The sequence below is a fragment of the Psammomys obesus genome, unplaced genomic scaffold (genome assembly GCF_907164565.1).
Source record: "Psammomys obesus unplaced genomic scaffold, mPsaObe1.curated_primary_1811, whole genome shotgun sequence".
Classification (NCBI taxonomy): domain Eukaryota; kingdom Metazoa; phylum Chordata; class Mammalia; order Rodentia; family Muridae; genus Psammomys; species Psammomys obesus.
Window position 1 is genome coordinate 8229283 of NW_026590677.1, and position 22340 is coordinate 8251622.

A 22340-nucleotide genomic window follows, 5' to 3' on the forward strand; every position below is an offset into this window, starting at 1 on the left:
TCTTCTTCTTCTTCTTCTTCTTCTTCTTCTTCTTCTTCTTCTTCTTCAATTTTATCATTCTTATCTTCCACATCATTACTGTTACTGCCAGAATCATCAGCCATCTCCCCAAGCTTATCATATTCTATTGATTTCAAGCACGGGAAAAAATGGAACCGATCTGAAGCTTTGGAAATGACCATAACCTTAACATAAAATTCACTGGGCAACTAGTGAATTTTACAAATTATTTTCCTATGGAAAGATCATTTCCTTTGTAAAATAAGGGCAAGGAATATGAAACACTAACATTCATCCATGTATTCAATTATCAAGATATCTAGAGAATCTAAGGTCCCATAGGAAGTTGAATACCAAGGCATATAGGTGGTTAGAATTCCAATCTAAATCCCTCAAATCACAGGAAGACCAATAAGGAATAAGTACAAAGGCATCCTTTTTCTGTGACTGGTCTGTGAATCTGTGGCTCTGCCACACAGTTAACATTTGCTCTAGCAGAGGCAAATGTTCTCTGTTTCAATAAAGTACCTGATGCGCTAAGACCACTCATCTGTGGGGATCCTGAAATGCTTGGGATGCACCCATGACTTTCTGGTTCTTTTGTTTCATCATCTTTAATGACTTCCCAGCCTGAAAAGATAGTAGTCAAGGAAAAAGCCAAATAGAAAGAGAACACACAGATCACTTTAACTAAAAGTGATCTTAATACTTAATTTAGGCCAAATTTAAATCATTGTATCTGCATTCTTAGTGTGGAGAAGTTTGTAATATTAAATTACACACAGACTTCTGTTGTCTGTATTTACTGTTTCTAGCTAGAAAAATAACATTTCAAAAATCTTAAGTTATACCATCAAAACTGGTGTTCAAACACCAGAAGAGAGGACTAACTAGGCAGGCTGCTTAGTGTTATACAACTTACCAAACATAGTAAGGTTCTGAATTTGATCCCTAAAACCACAAATAAAAGCAAAACTAGCAACCAGAGGTGTGATTTGCAAGCACATGCACATGAGTGGAAACAGACTATAATGGAAAAATACTTGATATAAAGGATACGGACCCTGATGGCTTCAGCATCGGAGCGCAGCAGTCTCTTAACTTCGTTTTTCACATCTGGAGATTTAATGTACTGAAGCAAAGTAGGGGTGTTGGGATACCAGTAATGGCATTTAGAACCCAGTTTTATAAAAATGCCCTTTTCATATATATTAATGAATTGAAATGACTGGGCCATGTTTGATAGTCATCCAACAACAGTCATGCTTAAACAGTGCTATTTATGAAGGAACCTACCTAAATCTGTATTTTGTATAATACTCTCATTTTTCAAAATTGAATCACTTGAGATGTTTAATCTTATCTGTCTATAACTCTATGGAAAAGATTTAACACTTATGTTTTATTATTTGCCTTGACTCATACTGGCAAACTGCTATAACTCCATGTTAGTTACTTATAATTTGGTTTAAAATCCAAATTCCCAGACTTCATTGTCCCATTTTTACTATTGAAATGTTCCTACAAAAACTAGATCCTATTTACATGTTCTCCCCTAAATATAGTTTTAATCAATTACTCCACAGCAATTAATTCATCTTGACACAAATAGAAAACAAGGCTTTTGTTGAAAAATCACATTAGTTCAAGCAATTGTTGTTAAATTGAACCCTTGACTTCAAAGAATTAACTTTTGAAATGAAAATAAGGGAGCCAGGTGGTGGAAAGCAATCTGTAATGCATGGTAGCACTAGCAAAACTGATTATTTTTTCTCCTAGAAGTTGTTATTGAACATTAAATAATTATTTCTCAGTGAATAAATTCCAGTGTATGTATGTATGCATGTATGTATGTATGTATGTTTGTATGCTTGTATGATATATATTCATATATATATGGATAGCATATTCAAGTAAACAACAAAAATTATGACCGATGCTGTACCTCATTAAAGCGGAAGTCATCCATTTGTTTGACATCTGGGTGCTATGAAGTAAAGTACAACGAAGAACAATGTTATATTTTGATCGTTCCATTTGAGTCAAGCTTAAAGAGCTATACAATTATGTTTAAATACTTTTTATATTTAGTAGACAATAAATTTCATTGACTGTCAGGTTATTAAGCCAAACTTACCACATAAATTTTAAAAAGTTGATCACAAGTTCAACAGTTTCTCTCAAAATTCTAACAAAGTTTTCTGTATACATGTACAAGTTTATTCTAAAATTAATATGGGAGGATACATATTCTAAAATGTTTAAAACAATATTGATGAAACAAAATGAAATGGTAGCAATCAACCTTCCAATTTCAAACTTTATCTGTGGAGAGACTGATGCATGGATCCATGGACCAGAATAAAGAACCCATCTACAGTACAAATATTCTCAAGGGAGAGGTGAAGGAATAGAGGGACAAGGGAGAAGAAGAAGAATGGGAGATGGGAAATCTTGAATTAAAACTCGTGCTTTTATAAAACTGAAATATAGATTGCAGGCATAAATATAAATTGTAAAACTTTCAAAAATGAATGAGAGAACATCTTCAGTATCTAGGATAAGAGAAGAATCCTTAGATTTAACAATAAAAAAAGCAGGACTCACCTAGCAGTGTATAAAAGCAGATACTATGACTCATAACCAAACCTTTGGCAGAGTGCAGGGAATCATATGAAAGAAGGGGGAGTTAGTATGACTTGGAGAGTACAGGAGCTCCACAAGGACCAAATCTATCTGGGTACAGGGGTTTTATATGAAACTGTTTATCCAACCAAGGACCATGTATGGATATAACCTAGAATCTCTGCTCAGATGTAGCCTGTGGTAGCTCAGTAACCAAGTGGATTTCCCTAGTAAAGGGAACAGGGACTATTCCTGACATGAACTCAATGGCAGGCTCTTTGACCTCCCCCATCCCCCAAGGGAGGAGCAGCCCTGCTAGGCCACAGAGGAAGACTTTGCAGCCAGTCCTGAAGATACCTGATAAAACAGGGTTAGATGAAAGGGAAGGAGGTCCTCCCCTATCAGTGGACTTGGAAAGGGGCAGGGAAGAGATGAGGGAGGGAGGGTGGAATTGGGAGGGAATGAGGGAGCGGGATACAGCTGGGATACAGAGTTAATAAAATGTAACTGATAATAAAAAATAAAAATAAAAAAATAATTTCCTCCAAAAAAAAAAGCAGGACTCTTAAAACAAAAACATCAATAAGTTAAGTTTCATCAAAACTAAAAATTTTGCTGTATGAAGATCTTATAAAGAGGACTAAAAATTTAAGCTATTAGCTCTAAGAAGGTATTGATAATCTATGCAAATATGATGAAAGACTAGTATATAGAATAGAAAAAGAACACTTGAAACTTAACAAGAACTCATTTTAGAAAATAGACAAAAGAAGCTATGTGTTGTGGCACATGTTTGCAATCCCAGCATTCAAAGAATGAGGCAGGAGAATTGCTATGAATTCAAAGCTATTAACTATCTGAAAGATACAAATTAATACCACAATAAAATCACTATGCAGGTTATCAGAATGGCTAAAATAAAATAAAATAATGACAAGACCTAATGCAGGTGAGGAGGTGGAGAATTTTGAGCAATCATATATTATCAGTGTGAATATAAAATGATACTTCTGAAAACAGTGTGGCAGTTTCATATAAAACTAAAAATGCTTGTGGCTTGTGAAGTGGCTCAACATTGAGATGCTTCTTATGCCTGAAGACCTGAGTTTGATAATTAGAATTGATTCTCAAAAGTTGTGGGCTCCATGTGTCTCACACATGCATGCACACACACTAAATGAATGTAAATGCATTTTAAAAGCATAGCAAGGGACATACATCAGTTGGTAAAGGGCTTGGCTAACATGCACTAAATTCTGTGATTAATCCTTGGAAACATATAAAACAGGGTGTGGAAGTGCATGCCTGTAATCCCAGCACTTGAGAGGAGGTAGCAGGAAGATCTAAAGTCATCTGTGACCACACAGCAAGTTCAAAGCCAGACTGAACTACATGATAAAGACCCCCCCCCGTCTCAAAAATATTTTTACAAACCTTCTACTTGGGGGCTTGTAAGCCCCTCCTCCCTTTAGAGAGATGGTTCAGTGGTTAAGGGAACTGGTTGCTCTTACAAAGGTTTCAGATCCTCAGGTCCCAGCAACAACTTATGGTAGTTCACAACCACCCTTAACCCAAGTTCCAGGCTATCCAATAGGCATGCATGTCATGCACATACGTGCATGCAGGCAAGATACTCATATACATTAAGCAAAATGAATAAAATATAAAAATATTTTTAAAATAGACAGATCACATTATTCCTGAACATTTATCCTAGAGAAATTAAAATTTATGTTCACATAAAAATCTGCTCACAGCTTTATTTTAATTGTCAAAAACTGGAAACAATACAGGTATGTTTTAATGGGTTAACAGTTAAACACATTCGTATTTTCACTCCTTGATATACAATTCAGCAATAAAAAGGAACTGTTGATTCATGCCATTCTTGATGTTACTGTATGTTCAATTTATTTATTGTCATGAAATAACTACAGAAATGAAGAAAATATTTTGATCTTTTAGGCACTAAAGATCAGGGGTGTAAGGCAGGAGGAAAATATAGATAGCTATAAAAGGGCAATATGAGACACATTTTGTGGTGATGGAACTGTTTAACCATCTTAACAATGTAGGTGGATCATGAATCTAGCTATGTAGTAAAACTGCATAGAACTAAACACATATATAAATACATAAGTTTAAGAAGATGAGATATTTCATTAAGACTGGTGAATTGAAATACTTATAATTTCATTTATGATATTGTTCTATAGTTTTGTAAAATGTTACAAAGGGGTAAAGTAGGGAAAGAGTGCACTGTGAACTTCTAGTTTTTCCAATTGCATATGAATATCTGATTATTTCAGTGTTTTTCATTGAATTTTTAAAATGAATCCAAAGTACAATACTCTTCCTATAGCTCACCTGAAGTAAGGTTAGAAATTTAAGGATAATTCCTACTTTATCGGGTTCTAGATGACTTTGATTTAAAACTTTATTTCTCTCTCTCTCTCTTTTTTTTTTTTAGAAAAAAATCTCACTCTGTATCCTCTGTTATCCCGGTTACTGGCAATATAGCCTAAGCTGTCTTCCAACTGATGGCAATCCTCTTGCTTCATCTTACAAATGCTAAGATTACAGGCCTGGCTTTAAATCTATAGCAATCAGAAACTTAAAGCATGGGCTGAAATGTCAAATTCATGACTCTTCTAAATCCCTAACAATGAGCTTATACCTAAAGAACTGGGTCTACTTTTATTCACTGCTGTCATCCCAACTGCTAGCTCATAATGCTGTAGATCTTGCATATTTTTACATTTTTGAGGCAGGGTCTTATTCTGTAGCCAGGGATTGCCTTGAATTCATAATCCTTCTTCTTTAGCCTCTCAAGTATTGAGATTACAGATAAGTACCACTACATCTGGTAGGCATTGTTTATTGAACAAAGAAATGAACCAATAAATTCCTAACTGACTCTCTCCCTTGCTTTCCCTCTTAGTTTTAATCCACCAAGTAGAAACACAAATGGCATGAGACTAACCTTTTTGGTTGTATTCCGGAACCTTTTCTTTCTGACATTCTTAAGTGGTGGAGTAACTAAAATAAAAACATGATAAAAACATACCATATGACTGATGACTGTCCTATATCTACATGAATTTGATAAAGAAATATTTCATGTTTGTGGCATGACTTCTTTCTTTAAATAAGAGGTTAAGGAACCAGGTAAGAGATCCTGATTCATAGGGATTTGCAATGCAATTGATAAATGCAGTCAGACAGAATGAGCAAGGTATTGGTGACTTACTGCCATGCTTCCAGTTATATTTTTTTTCCTCTGTCTTCCCATCACCATTGCCAGTTGCAAAAGGATCAGTAGAGGTAACATGCTCTTCTGGAGAAGAGTGAGGCTTACCATCAGCACTGCATACCAGCATCTACATTTAGCAAAGACAAAGAAGTTGACTATTGCCCAAATATTTGTTAGTAATAAATCATAAGCATACCTCCAGAAATCTGGAGCACAGAAGATTCTTGATATTTCCCAAAACCAAGTACTATGCAATATACATTCAGATTCTTTAATATATCACGTTTCCATCCTCTTCTCCTTACCTCTACCCCTTCTCTCTCTGCACCATGATATATAGATTTGACTTTTACCTAGTGTTTACCACTTCAGAAGGAATATCATGAAATGCATACATTTTAGCATTTTGATTTAGAGAGGCAATCAGAAAGCACCAGCAGGGATGATCAGTAAGAACCAATTTTTCTTCAGAGTTAACATACTTTTCTAGCAGAAAGTGCAGAAAAAAGATCTAAGCCATTCATATTTTTAAATTAATAAAAGTCACTATAAATGTCAAAAAAGGAGCAGGAGTCTGTACAAGTAAAGAAATGAAAAGTTAAGTATCAGATACCAAACCAGAGCATGACATTATGTTCCTGTGCAATTGGTCTGGTGATTACAAATGGTTATTAGCATTTAGCATGTGTAAAGTAATACTGGCAGAATGAATGAAGAGTCCACAAAAAGTATGAGAACTAGAAGACTAAGAAAATCAACCCAGTGCTTGTGATATACCTCAGTGGTAGTTAAAACAATTGCCTAGCATGCATGAGGCCCTGGACCTGGTACTAAGCACTAAAAAGCAAAACAAAACAAGATTTTGGTTTTGTTGTTCTTCTTGTGGAGCTCCTGTCTCCTCCAGGCCTTTCATCTCCCCCTTCTTTCATAAGATTCCCTGCACTCTGCTATGAGTCTCAGCATCTGCTTTGATACCCAGCTGGGTAGAGTCTTTCAGAGGCCCTCTGTGGTAGGCTCCTGTCCTGTTTCCTGTTTTCTCCCTCTTCTGATGTCCATCCCATTTGCCTTTCTGAATGAGGATTGATCATCTTACTCAGGATCCTCCTCTTGCTTAGTTTCTTTAGGTGTACAGATTTTAGTATGTTTATCATATATAATATGTCTAATATCCACTTATAAGTGAGTATATACCATATGTGTCTTTCTGCTTCTGGAGTACCTCTCTCAGAACCAAAAAATCTGGGCCCTGGAGTCTTTTCTGAGACTGATACTCCAACCAAGGACCATTCATGGAGGTAACTTAGAACCCCTGCACAGAAATAGCCATAGCAGCTCAGTCTCCAAGTGGGTTCCCTAGTATTAGGAACAGGGACTGTCTCTGACATAAACTCAGTGCCTGGCTCTTTGATCACCTCCCTCTGAGGGGGGAACAGCCTTACCAGGCCACAGAGGAAGACAATGCAGTCACTCCTGATGAGACCTGATAGGCTAGTGTCAGAGGGTAGGGGAGGAGGACCTCCCCTATCAGTGGACTGGGGGAGGGGCAAGGGAAGAGAAGAAGGAGGGAAGGTGGGATTGGGAGGGAATGAGGGAGGGGGCTACAGCTGGGATACAACATGAATAAATTGTAATTAAAAATAAATTAATAAAATAATCAACCCATTTAAAAAAAAAAACAAGATTTTATGGAACTAGGGATATCACTCAGCTGGTAGAGTGCTTGTCTAGCATTCACAAAGACATAGGTTTGATACTCAGCATAGCCTAAGGCATGCCTGTAAGCCTAGCACTTGGTAGTTGAAGACAGAAGGATTAGAAATTTAAAGTCATTCAGCTACATACTGAGTTTGAGGCTAACCTGGGATATATGAAACAATTTCTCAAAAAAAAATCATACCTGAGAAATATCTGCTGTTTTATAAAATGTTTTTCTATCAACAGTTTTCAGGCTTCCAACAACACAAGGCAAATTAACCAGCTTAGCAGGCAGTGAGACATTGTCGACCTGAACAACTGCACTGTGGCCATCAGCTAAAGGAAAGTAGAGAAAATTAATATTGACATTCCAATGAACACTTCAGTCTCCAAGAATTTGAATAATAAAGACTTATGAGGCAAAGACAAGTTATTCAATAAAACTGTTTCTTTAAAAGCTAAAAATCAATATTCAATTAGTAACTTCAAGAAAGAGTATATAAAGCTTGTTTCTTCATATTGTATGTTACTAGTTAAAAAGTAGTTTCTAATGCTAGCAATGATGAGAAATAGCAACTGTTTTTTTTGACATTCCTTTAAAAAAGCATTGTTTTAAAATTTATATTTGTATATTGTCTAAAGGTTGGAAAGATAACATATCCTATTCTTTTTTTCATTATTCTTTAATGCCTAGTATACTGCCTGGCACACAGCAATCTGTAGCAATTTGCTATTTAATATATTGTAAATTGGTCTTAGGTACTTACCAGAAAAGTCAATTTTTAGTTTATTCTTCTTGGCAGCACCTCTAGAATGTATAACCTTTCTGACAGCACAAGCATGTTCCTGAAAGGGAGGTAAATTAAAAATCAGAAAGATTTAGTTGATAACTAATAGAATAGACACTTCAAAGTGAGTCTTCCCTTGATTAAAACATTTCCCAAATGCTATGTACCGTGAAAGCCCATGCATTGTATAAGTTAGATGAAGTCAATTCAAATTTCATCATCATCTTTTAGAAACTACAGTTGGTGCCTTCTCCCAGCTTTTTAGTTCTACTTCTTACTGCTATCTTCCATTGAATTTACTATGGAAAGGATTAGCTACAATTTATTGTAATTAATTAACTATAATTGGATAATAGCTTTCTGACTATCTCTATCATAGCCTCCTAAATGAAATAATACTTGAAAATGGTTATTAATAGGGGAAAAAAGAGACTCAATCATAATGCTAAAATGGAGTTTCATAACTTTGCTTGGTGATGAGTCTGCAGGTGACATAATTACAGTCCCTCCAACCACCTCTTCTGAGATGACAGAAAAAATTTTAGAACAGCCTTACCTTGGCTATCCAGAAAATTGGCTGTTAATATTTGTGATAAGTGACTGGTTGATCCATAATTGTCATTGTCATGTTGTGGTTTTTTTTTGTTTGTTTTTGTTTTTGTTTTTTTTTTTTTTTTTTGGACAGGAAGAAAGAAATACTGTGAGAAGAATATGCACTACAATAGAACTGCTTAATAGACTTCTGGGAAGCAAATGTTCTGATCTTTTTTAGCCTGAAATACAAATTTTACCTAAGTAGAACTATACTTTTGCATTGAAAATATTAATTCTGAAACATAAGAGTTACTTACTGAAGGCAGACGCAATAGAAACTGTTCCTCAATTGCGTAAGGTTCATCACACTTTACACTCATGGCTTGTTTTTGAGTTCATAAAACACAAAACAAACAGAAAGCCATTATGAATTCTTGCTCACTCTGGTGACCATCTCTGGTAGCACTAGTTATTTTATGTAAGATCTTACCCATAATTCTCATTGAAAAATGTGCATATTAGTAATACTTTGATATTTTAACTTTTAAAAGTCATCATTTCCAAAGTCAATCCAAATTACATGATGTTACTTGATGAATAAATAACTAAGCTGTTATGAAACATGATTTCATATTTAAGTAATATACTTAAAACTGTCAAGTAGGGGTAAATTTCAACAAGCTTAAATGGTCTCCATGGGCCTGAATGCAAACCAAAAAATGAAATTAACCCAGAACCCAGATGTAGACATACTGATTTGAAGTGCTGAGCCCAAGGCTCAAGGATCTTCAAGGCAAAGGGGAATGAAAAGATGATAAGAGCTGAGGTAGTGGATGACTACCCTGAAGTGATGATTTGGACACAACAGGACAGCTGACATATGAATTCACTGTGATTAGGACAGCATGCTCAAGACCTGTACAAACTCCAACCAGACAAAGTCCCAGCATAGAGTTTGAGGAGGTGGGCACAAAATCCCATGCTCTAGCTGTAAAGCTATTAGAATTCTATAGTTTTTGGGAGAAGGACAGTCAGTTTTCTTTAATGGTGTGACTCTTGGTGGGTTGACTACATTCCTGAGGAAACCTCACACCCAAGAGTTGTTAGGCAATACAAATTGGACTCCAGGACTTTTTTAAGAAAAAAAAATCACAGAATTAACTCTGTAACAAGGTAAAGAGGGATCTAGGAGGAGTTGGAGGAGGTGCATGAATCTGATAAAAATACATTATCTAGAATTCTCAAAACATTATTTATCAAAAATTTTAAAAATAGTAAAAGTATTTTTAAAATTAATTCCGTAGTATAATTTTTGGACATTATTAGAAAGTATAGAAAGTACAAAGAGAGCAGGAATAAAAAAGACACCCAGGAAGGGGCTAGAGAATGGATTATTTTTATAGTTATTTCTATTTTATTGTTTCTAAATATATATACACGTATATAAATAATGAAAAACAAACATAAGAGTGTATATGATCAAAATGTATTATATACATATATGGAAATTGTGCATAGGGGTTTTACTGACCCCTATGCACAATTAAGACAAACTTCTGCAAAATTTAAAAATAAAAAGTGAATGAAGTAATCTTGGGGCTGGGTATACCACTTAATGAGTGAAAACAGAAAATATTAAGACCAAGAATACAAACACAGAATTTAAGGAAAAAGCTTATCAGATCATTCATATCTTTTAGACTTCTCAGCAGAACTAATATTAGGGCATTTTGTTCATTTTAGTGCCTTTTTTGGCAACTCCTCGTTTACAAAATAAAAACTTTAGGAACTCAAATTTTTAAAGTATTTCCTAGTTAATAGCCCCAGTAAAAAGGTCTGAAGGAAGAGAAGGTGAAAAACCTAGTTGAAAGGGTTTTAATAAAGAATAAGAAAACAACAACAACTGGAAGAATGATATATTAAAGAAAATGAATCTGCTTTTCCCCCGAAAATATTTTTCTTAGTTTTTGAAACTCCCATGAGGCACTCTTGGATACCTAATTAAATGAACATAATCACTGTCCACTGCTCACATCTGGCTTATCTCCCTCCAGCAGGACAATTGGAATAGTGTAAACAGAGAGAGCAAAATCCCTCACTCCAGATGGCAGAAACTTGGTCCCACAATTTTTAAAATTTTTTAAAAACTTATTTATTTATTACAATTTATTCACTGTGCCCCCTCTTTAGTCCCCTTCCTCTTCTCCCTCTATGCCCTTTCCCTCGTCCCCTGATAGGGGAAGGTCCTCCCCTTGTTTTTTTGTTTTTAAGATGTACTTATTCATTATTTATACAGTATTCTGCCAGCAAGTGTGCCTGCATGCCAGAAGAAGACACCAGATCTCATTATAGATAGATGGTTGTGAGCCACCATATGGTTACTGGGGATTTGAACTCAGGACTTCTGGATGGGCAGCAAGTGCTCTTAACCGCTAAGCCATCTCTCCAGCTCCCCCTCTTCCCTTTCTATCTGATCCTAACCTATTAGGTCTTATCAGGGCTGGCTGCATCTTCGTCCTGTTCCTGTAGCCAAACTTTGGACAGAGTGCAGGGAACCTTATGAAAGAAGAGGGAGATAGAAAGACCTGTAGGGAACAGAAGCTCTATAAGGAGACCAACAGAGCCAAAAACCTGGACCCAAGGGGTTCTGCAGAGACCAATATTCCAATGGAGCACCATGCATGGAGAGGACCTAGACTCCCTGCTAAGAGGAAGCCCATAGGCTGCTCAGTTTCCAGGTGGGTGCCCTAGTGAGGGGATCTGGGGCTGTCTCTGACATGGACTCAGTAGTGGGCTCTTTGTTCACTACACGGAATATTACTCAGCAATTAAAAACAAAGAAATCATGAAATTTGCAGGCAAATAAATGGTGGGAACTAGAAAAGATCATCCTGAGTGAGCTAACCCAGAAGCAAAAAGACACATATGGTATATACTCACTTATAAGTGGATATTAGCCATATAATATAGGCTAAACATATTAAAATCTATAGTCCTAAAGAAGCTAAACAACAAAGAAGACCCTAGGGAAGAGGCTGAAACCTCACTCTAGGCAAACAGGGTAGACATCAGAAGTAGGAGAAGACAAGGAACAGGAAAGGAGACTTCCACAAGGGACTTCTGAAAAACCATAACCACCAGGGTATCAAAGGAGAAACAGACTCATACTCGCATTTTTTTTTTAAGCACACAACCTTGAGCTGCCTTTGGAGACTGCCCGTTTCATCTTTTTCCTGGGGAAACTAAACGGAAAAAGTTCTGCTCCTGCTGCTTCTGCTAATTTGTGCTGGAAAAAAAATTATGCAGAAAAGCCACAGGAGCCTTCACAGTTCACGGTAGGTAAACCTGGTTCAGGCAGGATGCTGCAGAGACACCTTCCTGCCTTTCCAGAAGCCCGGTGGTCCTTCTATTCACCTGCTGGCCAGGACACTCTTGCATGTGCCCTGCTCCCCGGGCTCTACAGCCCTCACAGCAGTTGCCAAAACTGGGCAAGGTGCTTGCAAAAGAACCCTGGCTGACAGGTAGAGGCCTGCACGCCCAAGCCCCGCCCCTCGCCCCACTCCCCAGCCAAGCAGACAACTCCAGGTCTCGAAGCTTCTAGGCCACGTGTACAGCCTTTAGGCTGCGTGAGTGAGTGCATGTGTGCACCATGCACAGCCAGGGAGAGAGCTCCCCTGCTGTGCTGCAACCGAGCCAGGAATGGACGCGCCACTAGGGGTGTGGTCAAACCCTAACTCCTAACTCCTTGTATGTGGCAGGGAGGCTCAGGGTGGGGCCAAGGTTGAGAGAGGGAGGCTAAGGTCACTTGAAGGACCTGGGGCAGGTGTCAACACAAAGAAAAAAAAAGTGGTGCAGCACATGCTTAATCCTCCAATCTGAGAGCTTGTCATTTGGCTAGGCTATTTCTGGGTGTTAAATATGGCACCCCCTGAGGCCCAAAAACTGACTGGCCAGTCCTGAGCTCTCAGTACAGCTGGCCATTGGCTAGGCTGCCGCCTGTACCTTTTTCCCATGACATGTTTCACACCTCAGAGGAACTTTTCAAAAGTCCTTCCTTTTGTGGGGGCACAACTAAGCCACCCTGCTGAGGGCCATAACTGTCACAAGTACTGCTGTGGTCGTCGACCCCCACCCACGGCCCAAAAGTGACTAGCCAGGTCCAGGCCTTTCCCCGCTCATAGGTGTCGCACCTCAAAGGAACTTTTGAGGCTCTCAAGGTCCCCATGGTGGGGCGACAAACGCGCCACCCTGCCAAGGCCCCAAACTGCCACCAGCGGCGCTTCGATGGTGTGGCCCACTCCAACCCTCCACCCCAGGCCCAAAACTCACTGGCCAGGTCCAAGCCCTCCCTAGAGAGACCGGCCATTATGGCTCTATCACAGAGTGTCACCTCGGAGGACCTTTCGAGGCTCACAAGTTGCTCCGTATGTGGGGGCACAAACACACCACCCTGCCAAGCGCCACAACTGTCCCAAGTACTGCTGTGGTCGTTGCCCCCCACCCCAGGCCCAAAACTGACTAGTCAGGTCCGGGCCTTGTCAAAGACGCCCGCCATTACTTTCTATAAAGGAGTCCAGGCTGCCACCCGAAACTTGCCTCGTCACAGGTGTCGCACCTCAAAGGAACTTTTGAGGCTCTCAAGGCCCCCATGGTGGGGTGACAAACGCGCCACCCTTTCAAGGCCCCAAACTGCCAGCAGCGGTGCTGCGGTGGTGTGACCCACTCCAACGCGCCATCCCAGGCCTAAAACTGACTAGCCAGGCCAGGGCCTTGTCAAAGACGCCCGCCATTACGGTTTTGTCACAGAGTGGCCAGGCTTTGGCCTGCACTGTCCCCTACAGCCACTGCACTTCGGAGGACCTTCCAAGACTCACAAGCCCCTCCGTTTGTGAGGGCACAAATACACCACCATGCCGAGGGCCACAACTGCCACCACTAGTGCTGTGGCGGCCCCGCCCAGGCCCAAAACTGACTAGCAAGCTCTGGGCCCTCATCAGAGACGCCCACCATTACTTTCGGCCAAGGAGACCAGACAGCTCCCCGAACCCTAACCCCCGTAGGTGTCACACCTTTTGAGGCTTGCAACCTCCTTCTGTCCCCATTGTGGGCAACTAAGTTAAACGCCACTCACCTCGCATTGACTTTTCGATACTTCTGCCACGAGAACAGCTGCGGCGGTGACCCTGGGCCTGTGCCCAGCTGGTGCTGGCAAAAGGAATCTCTGGGCCTCGAGCACCTCCACTTTCAGATATGTCCACAGCACTTTCAGCACAAAGGCTAACAGGAACTTGGGGCTCTTGGGAGCCCATTTCTTCTGATGTTGAAACAGCTATTGGAGGGGCTTCTGGAATATCCAGCTGGTCCGCCTCAGTCGGGGCGCCCTCCACGGGAACTCCCTCAGCGCGTGCTTCCTCAGCAGGTTCCATGACCCACACTGCCTAGCGGGAGTCTGGGGGCCGCTAATATAGCAAGGAGTTTTGTCACGTGGTATAGCGGGTTCCAAAAATTCAAGAAATTGTGCAAAAATACATCTTTCTTTTTTATTTTTATTTTTGTTTTTTTTTTCTTTTTGTTTGTTTTGGGGGAGTCTTTTTTATTTAGTCTTTTTTTTTCTCTTAAAGGGACAGTGATACTAATAAGATGTTTTCTTGCCTATCAGATTTTATAAACTCTCTACTGCTCAACACTAATCAAAGCTTAATTTTAAAGGGTGCTTTTTTGAAAGACTTGTACAATAATTGCTTCTAGATACATATCTGTTTTTTATGTTCAATGAAGCCACATTATCAGAACTTTAAACCTTCAAGAAAAAGTATTGCTGCATTTTTAAATCCATGCCTACTAGAACTCTCAAAGCAAAATTTGCAATCTCCCTTTAAAATACTGACCCTGGGGCTGGAGAGATGACTCACAACACAAATTAAGAGCAAAGACTGCTCTTGCAGAACACCACACTTCAGCACTCACTTCAGGTTGTACACAACTGTCTGTAACTTCAACTCCATGGGAGAATGGGATGCCTCTGGCCTCCAGGGCATCTGCATTCACTTGCACACAGACACACAAGAATAAATACACAATTTAAAAGTCTTAAAAAGAAAGTACTGAAGTGTCAACCCTTCCCTTTACTTTCCCTGTTCCTGTTTTTATATACAGTAAATGACACTGAAAACTGCTCAAAAGTTTAAAAAAAAAACACAATTGTGGTACAATTTTTAATTAATTAATTAATTTTTATATTAATTACAGTTAATTTACTTTGTCTCCCAGCTGTAGCCCCCTCCCTCATCCCCTCCCAATCCCCCCTCCTTCCCTCATCTCCTTCCTGCCCCTCTCTAAGTCCACTGATGGGGGAGGTCCTCCTCCCCTTCCATCTGATCCTAGCTTATCAGGTCTCTTCAGGGCTGGCTACATTGTCCTCCTCTGTGGCCTAGCAAGGCTGCTCCTCCCTTGGGGAGGTCAAAGAGCCAGCCATTGAGTTCATGTCTGAGACAGTCCCTGTTCCCCTTATTAGAGAAACCCACTTGGATACTGAGCTGCCATGGGCTATGTCTGAGCAGGGGTTCTAGGTTATATCCATTCATGGTCCTTGGTTGGAGAAACAGTCTCAGAAAAGACCCCTGGGCCCAGATATATTTGGTCCTTGTGGAGCTCCTGCTATAAATGTCAGATAAATAGTACTCTAGCAAAAATGTCTGATGAAGTATTCTTCAGGTAGAAAGGGGGATTGCAGTATCAGTTTCTTTCTAAGTTTAGTACTCCAAAAAGCATTAAATGAGAACTTAGTTTAGTAGCATAATAATTTTACATATTGTAATGTGTTGCATTAAAACAGTTTTGAACATGCATTTACATACACTGATCATATTCATCCCCTCCAGTGTCCTTTCTCATCAATTTTACCCTTCCTACTTCTTTTATTTGTTTTCCAGAACATAATCTAACTTTTATTAACTTTAAAAGAATAAATTTTATGTTAGCATAATGACATTTTCATACATGTATGTCATTATGTTCACTTCCCACTCGGACTTCCCCCATACACTCTATACACCCCACATTAGTCACCCTCTTTTGCTTATTTAGTCCTTCCTTTCTTAAGCACCTATATTCCATTACTCTTTGTTCCCCTTTCTTTTTATTTTTTATTTTTTTTATTTTTGCTGTATCTTTAATGGTTTTCTTTCTTTTTTTTTTGAATTTTATTTTTTACTTATCAGTTACATTTTATTAACTCTGTATCCCAGGCGTGTCCCGATCCCTCATTCCCTCCCAGTCCCTCCCTCCCTCCCTCATCTCCACCGTGCCCCTTGCCAAGTCCACTGATAGGGGGGACCTCCTCCCCATTCATCTGATCCTGTTTTATCAGGTATCTTCAGGACTGGCTACAAAGCTCTCCTCTGTGGCCTAACAGGACTGCTCCTCCCTTGGGGGGTGGGGAGGCCAAAGAGCCAGTCATTGAGTTCCTGTTAGAAATAGTCCTTGTTCCCCTCACTATGGGAAGCCAATGGGTTACTGAGCTACCACAGGCTACATCTGAGCAGAGGTTCTAGGTTACATTCATACATGGTCCTTGGTTGCATGTCAGTCTCAGAAAAGACCCTGTGCCCAGATATATTTGGTCCTTGTGGCGCTCCTATCCTTTCCTCATCAGACTAACTCCCCTTCTTTCTTATGATTCCCTGTACTCTGCCAAAGGTTTAGTCATGAGTCTTTGCTTTGAAAACACTGCTAGTTAGAGTCTTTCAAATACGCTCAGTAGACTCCTGTCATATATTCAATGCGCATCCCATCTGTCTTTCTAAACGAGGATTGATAATCTTACCCCATGTCCGCTCTCTTGATTATCTTTTTTAGGTGTATAGATTTCATTATGTTTATCATATCTTATAGGACTATATAAGTGAGTATATACCGTGTTTGTCTTTCTCCTTCTGGGATATTTCACTCAGGATGATCTTTTCTAGATCCCACCATTTGCCTGCAAATTTCATGATTTCCTCCTTTTTGATTGCTGAGTAGTATTCCATTGTGTAAAAATACCACAATTTCTGTACCCATTCCTCCATTGATGGACATCTGGGTTGTTTCCAGGTTCTGGCTATTACAAATAATGCTGCTATAAACATGGTTGAGCAAATATCCCTTTTGTGTACTTGAGCAAACTTTGGGTATATACCTAGCAGTGGTATAGCTGGGTCTTGAGGAAGCACTATTCCTAATTGTCTTAGAAAGCGCCAGGTAGATTTCCAGAGTGGTTGTATCAGTTTACATTCCCACCAGCAGTGGAGGAGGGTTCCCCTTTCTCCACAACCTCTCCAGCATGTGTTGTCCCTTGAGTTTTTCATCTTGGCCATTCTGATGGGTGTAAGGTGATATCTCAGGGTCGTTTTGATTTGCATTTCCCTGATGGCTAATGAGGATGAGCATTTCTTTAAGTGTTTCTCTGCCATTCGTTATTCCTCTACAGAGAATTCTCTGTTTAGCTCTGTTCCCCATTTTTTAATTGGATTACTTGGTTTGCTGCTTTTCAGCTTCTTTAGTTCTTTGTATATACTCGATATTAGTCCTCTGTCAGATAAAGGGTTAGTGAAGATTCTTTCCCAATCTGTAGGCAGGCGTTTTGTTTTGATGACAGTGTCCTTTGCTTTACAGAAGCTTTTTAGTTTTATGAGGTCCCATTTATTGATTGTTGGTCTTAGAGCCTGTGCTGTTGGTGTTCTGTTCAGGAAGTTGTTTCCTGTGCCAATGAGTTCTAGGCTGTTCCCCACTTTTTCTACTAACAGATTTAGAGTATCTGGTTTTATGTTGAGGTCTTTGATCCACTTGGACTTTAGTTTTGTGCAGGGTGATAAATATAGATCTATTTTCATTTTTCTGCATGTGGACATCCAGTTGGACCAGCACCATTTGTTGAAGATGCTGTCTTTTTTCCATTGAATGGTTTTGGCTTCTTTGTCAAAAATCGAGTATTCATAGGTGTGTGGGTTTATTTCTGGGTCTTCTATGCGGTTCCATTGATCCTCCTTTCTGTTTTTATGCCAATACCATGCAGTTTTTATTATTATTGTTCTGTAGTACAACTTGAGATCGGGGATGGAGATACCTCCAGATGATCGGTTGTTGTACAGGATTGTTTTGGAGATTCTGGGTTTTTTGTTTCTCCATTTGAAGCTGAAAATCTTTTTTTCAAGGTCTGTAAAGAATTGAGTTGGTATTTTGATGGGAATTGCATTGAATCTGTAGATTGCTTTTGGCAGGATGGCCATTTTCACAATGTTAATCCTACCAATCCATGAGCACGGGAGATCTTTCCATCTTCTGAGATCTTCTTCAATTTCTTTCATCAGAGACTTGAAGTTTTTCTCAAACAGGTCTTTCACTTGCTTGGTTAGTGTCACCCCAAGGTACTTTATGTTATTATTGGCTATTGTGAAGGGTGTTGTTTCCCTAATTTCTCTCTCTGCCCTTTTGTCTTTGGTATACATGAGGGCTTCTGATTTTTTTGAGTTGATTTTGTATCCTGCCACTTTGCTGAAGGTGTTTATCAGCTGGAGGAGTTCTCTGGTTGAATTTTTGGGGTCGCTCATATATACTATAATATCATCTGCGAATAGTGACACTTTGACCTCTTCCTTTCCAATTTGTATCACCTTGATCTCCTTTAGTTGTCTTATTGGTCTGACTAGGACTTCAAGTACTATGTTGAAGAGGTAGGGAGAGAGTGGGCAGCCTTGTCTTGTCCCTGATTTCAGTGGGATTGATTTAAGTTTCTCTCCATTGAGTTTGATGTTGGCTATAGGCTTGCTGTATATTGCCTTTACTATGTTTAGATATGTGCCTTGTATCCCTGATCTCTCCAAGACTTTAAACATGAATGGGTGTTGGACTTTGTCAAATGCTTTTTCAGCATCTAAGGAGATGATCATGTGGTTTTTCTCCTTCAGTTTGTTTATGTGGTGGATTACATTGATGGATTTCCGTATGTTGAACCACCCTTGCATGCCTGGGATGAAGCCTACTTGGTCATGGTGGATGATATCTTTGATGTGTTCTTGGATTCGGTTTGCAAGTATTTTATTGAGTATTTTTGCGTCAATGTTCATAAGAGAGATAGGTCTGAAGTTCTCTTTTTTTGTTGGATCTTTGTGTGGTTTAGGTATCAGGGTGACTGTTGCTTCATAGAATGAGTTTGGTAATGTACCTTCTGTTTCTATTTTGTGGAATAGTTTGAGGAGAATTGGTGTGAGCACTTCTTTGAAGTGCTGGTAGAATTCCGCGCTGAAACCATCTGGCCCAGGGCTTTTTTTGGAGGGGAGACTGTGAATGACTGCTTCAATTTCCTTGGGGATATAGGGCTGTTCAGTCTTTCTATCTGATCTTGACTTAATGTTGGAAGATGGAATCTATCAAGAAAATTGTCCATTTCATTTAGGTTTTCAAATTTTGTGGTATTTAGGCTTTTGTAGTATGACCTAATGATTGTTTGAATTTCCTCTGTGTCTGTAGTTATGTCACCCTTTTCATCTCTGATTTTGTTGATTTGGATAGATTCTCTCTGCTTTTTAGTTAGTTTGGCTAAGGGTTTGTCTATCTTGTTGATTTTCTCAAAGAACCAGCTTTTTGTTTCATTGATTCTTTGAATAGTTTTATTTGTTTCTAACTGATTGATTTCAGCCCTGAGTTTCATTATTTCCAGCCTTCTGCTCCTCTTGGGTGTATCTGCTTCTTTTTTTTTTTCTAGGGTTTTCAGTTGGGCCATTAAGTTGTTTGTATGTGATGTTACGAATTTCTTCTTGCAGGCACTTAGTGCTATAAATTTTCCTCTGAGCACTGCTTTCAATGTGTCCCATAAATTTGGGTATGTTGTGCCTTCATTTTCATTGAATTCTATGAAGTCTTTAATTTCTTTCTTTATTTCTTCCTTAACCCAGCTGTCGTTGAGTAACAAGTTTTTCAGTTTCCATGTGCGTGTAGGCTGTTTGTTATTTCTGTTGTTGTTGAGGTCCAGCTTAAGTCCATGGTGGTCAGATAGAATACAAGGGATTATTTCAATCTTTTTGTATCTGTTGAGGCTTGCTTTATGACCAACTATATGGTTTATTTTGGAGAAGGTTCCTTGCGGTGCTGATAAGAAGGTATACTCTTTTGAGTTTGGATGAAAAGATCTGTAGACGTCTATTAGGTCCATTTGATTTAGGGTCTCTGTAAGTGTTTTTATTTCCCTATTTGTTTTCTGTCTAGTTGATCTGCCCCTTGGTGAGAGTGGAGTGTTGAAGTCTCCCACTATTAGGGTTTTAGGATCAATGTGTGATTTAAGCTTTAATATTGTTTCATTTACGAATGTAGGTGCTCTTGTATTTGGGGCATAGATATTCAAAATTGTGATGTCCTCTTGGTGGATTTTTCCTTTGATGAGAATGTAGTGGCCGTCCTTATCTTTTTTGATTAACTTGGGTTGAAAGTCTATTTTATTAGATATTAGGATGGCTACTCCCGCTTGTTTTCTGAAACCATTTGCTTGAAAGACATTTTTCCAGCCCTTTACTCTGAGGTAGTGTTTATCTTTGTTGCATAGGTGTGTTTCTTGGATGCAACAGAATGATGGATCCTGTTTCCGCAACCATTCTGTTAGTCTGTGTCTTTTAATTGGGGAGTTGAGTCCGTTGATGTTGATAGAAACTAGTTACCAACAATTGTTACTTACTTTAGATGTGGGGTTTGTGGTGTCACTGAGTTTCTGTTCCCTTTTCTTAAGATCTCTTCTTCCCCTCTCATAATAATCCCCTTTCCACTTTAATGACTTCCAAGGCATATGTAAACCCAAAATACATGTGTATAATTTTATTTTTTAATTTATTTATTATATATATATGAGTGTTTTACTTGCATGTATGTATAGTACGTGTATGCCTCGTGTGCACTAGATTTCCTGAAACTGACATTACTGATAGTTCTGAGTCACCATGTATGTTCTAGAAACTGAACCAAGGTCTTCTGCAAATACTCTTAACTGCTGAGCCATCTTTCCAGCCCTTAAATATAAAAATTTAAGTCTATGTTCTGTATATAAAAGAAAACATGCTATTTATCTGAGTCTGGATTATTTCACTTAACATAATCTTTAGTCACATTCATTTTCTTATAAATATCATGACTTTAATTTTGTTATCCCACCACCTCATTTTTACTAAAAATATATTTCACTTTGTAATGACTTTATAATTCCATTACATGTATGTAACACATTTTTTGATCCAATTATCTATTCATGGGCATCTAGGTTGATTTTGTTTCCTGGCTGTTTTATGTAGTGCAACAATAAAGATGGATATCCATGATATGTTGACTTAGTCTTTCATGTATATATTGATGATATGAAATTTGTATTTTTAGTGTTTTGTGATACATCCTTACTGATTTCCATAGTGACTGTACTAGTTTATATCTCCACCTGCAGTGGATAAAAGGGTTTCTCTGCAACATTTGTTTTCTTGATGGCAGTCATTCTGAATGAGGTGAGATGGAGTCTCAAAGCAGTCTTAATTTGTTTTTCCTGATGGCTAAGGATGCTGAACACTTTTTCAAATATTCATTGGCTATTTGAATTTCTTATTTTGAGAATTTCCTTTTTGGTACATTGGTACTTATTGATTGGATGATTTCATTTTTGGTATTTAATATTTGAAGTTCTCTGTATATTCTCGATACTCTTTTATTTTTCAATTTTACATTTACTTATTGGTTGTGTGTGCAATTGGGCATGTGTGCCATGGTGCTCATATGGTCAGATGACAACTGTTGAGAATTGGTCTTGCTCTATCATGTGGGTTCTGCTATGAAATTCAAGTCATTGGACTTGGTAGAAGGCACCTATACCTGATGAGCCATCTACCTAACCCTATCCTAGGTATATTTTTAATCACTCCTTCTTGTTTTTGCAGTGCTGGGGAGTGACCCAGGGTCTTGCACATGCCAGGCAAGTGCCAAACACTGACCTACCACCCCAGCCTTCCCCCTTTTCCTTTCATGTCCTTTTCTCCCCTCAATTCCACATATACAAATAAACACGCAAACACAAAATACTTGCCTGTCAGGCTAAATTATCTTGTGAAAACATGTCTCCATTTCTGCAAATTTTTTTTTATGTGAAAGGGATAATTCTGTTTTGTTTTTTTTAAGAATAAACAAAATTTTATATTGTATTATACATTCTTTGTGCATTCATTTGTTTATGGGCTAATTCTAATACTTGGATATTATGAATAGCAGTAAACATGAACATAGAGGTAAATCTATACTGAAGTAACCTAGGTTTTGGGAGTGCATATCCCAAACTATATAGCTGGTCCATATGATGTCATTCTTCATCCAGTGGAAGTCTGGGGCTCAGATGTCAGCTTCCAGATGAAGAACAGAGCCACCCTAAGATCGGGGTTCCCTTT

General features: G+C 38.8%; 1 protein-coding gene across 1 annotated transcript in view; it reads right to left on the reverse strand.

Annotated features, from left to right (window-relative positions):
- Window positions 1-14240, reverse strand: part of Taf7l (TATA-box binding protein associated factor 7 like) — a 19584-nt gene extending 5344 nt beyond the window's left edge. Inside the window, exons 1-10 of the mRNA XM_055608326.1 lie at window positions 14027-14240; window positions 9213-9277; window positions 8341-8419; window positions 7776-7909; window positions 5876-6005; window positions 5609-5664; window positions 1946-1987; window positions 1060-1132; window positions 529-630; window positions 23-124 (exon numbers count right to left, since the gene is read on the reverse strand). Of these exons, the coding sequence (XP_055464301.1) occupies window positions 23-124; window positions 529-630; window positions 1060-1132; window positions 1946-1987; window positions 5609-5664; window positions 5876-6005; window positions 7776-7909; window positions 8341-8419; window positions 9213-9277; window positions 14027-14204 (961 nt within the window). The 5' untranslated portion in view covers window positions 14205-14240. The remainder of the gene's footprint in view (window positions 1-22; window positions 125-528; window positions 631-1059; window positions 1133-1945; window positions 1988-5608; window positions 5665-5875; window positions 6006-7775; window positions 7910-8340; window positions 8420-9212; window positions 9278-14026) is intronic.
- Window positions 14241-22340: the final 8100 nt, after the last annotated feature.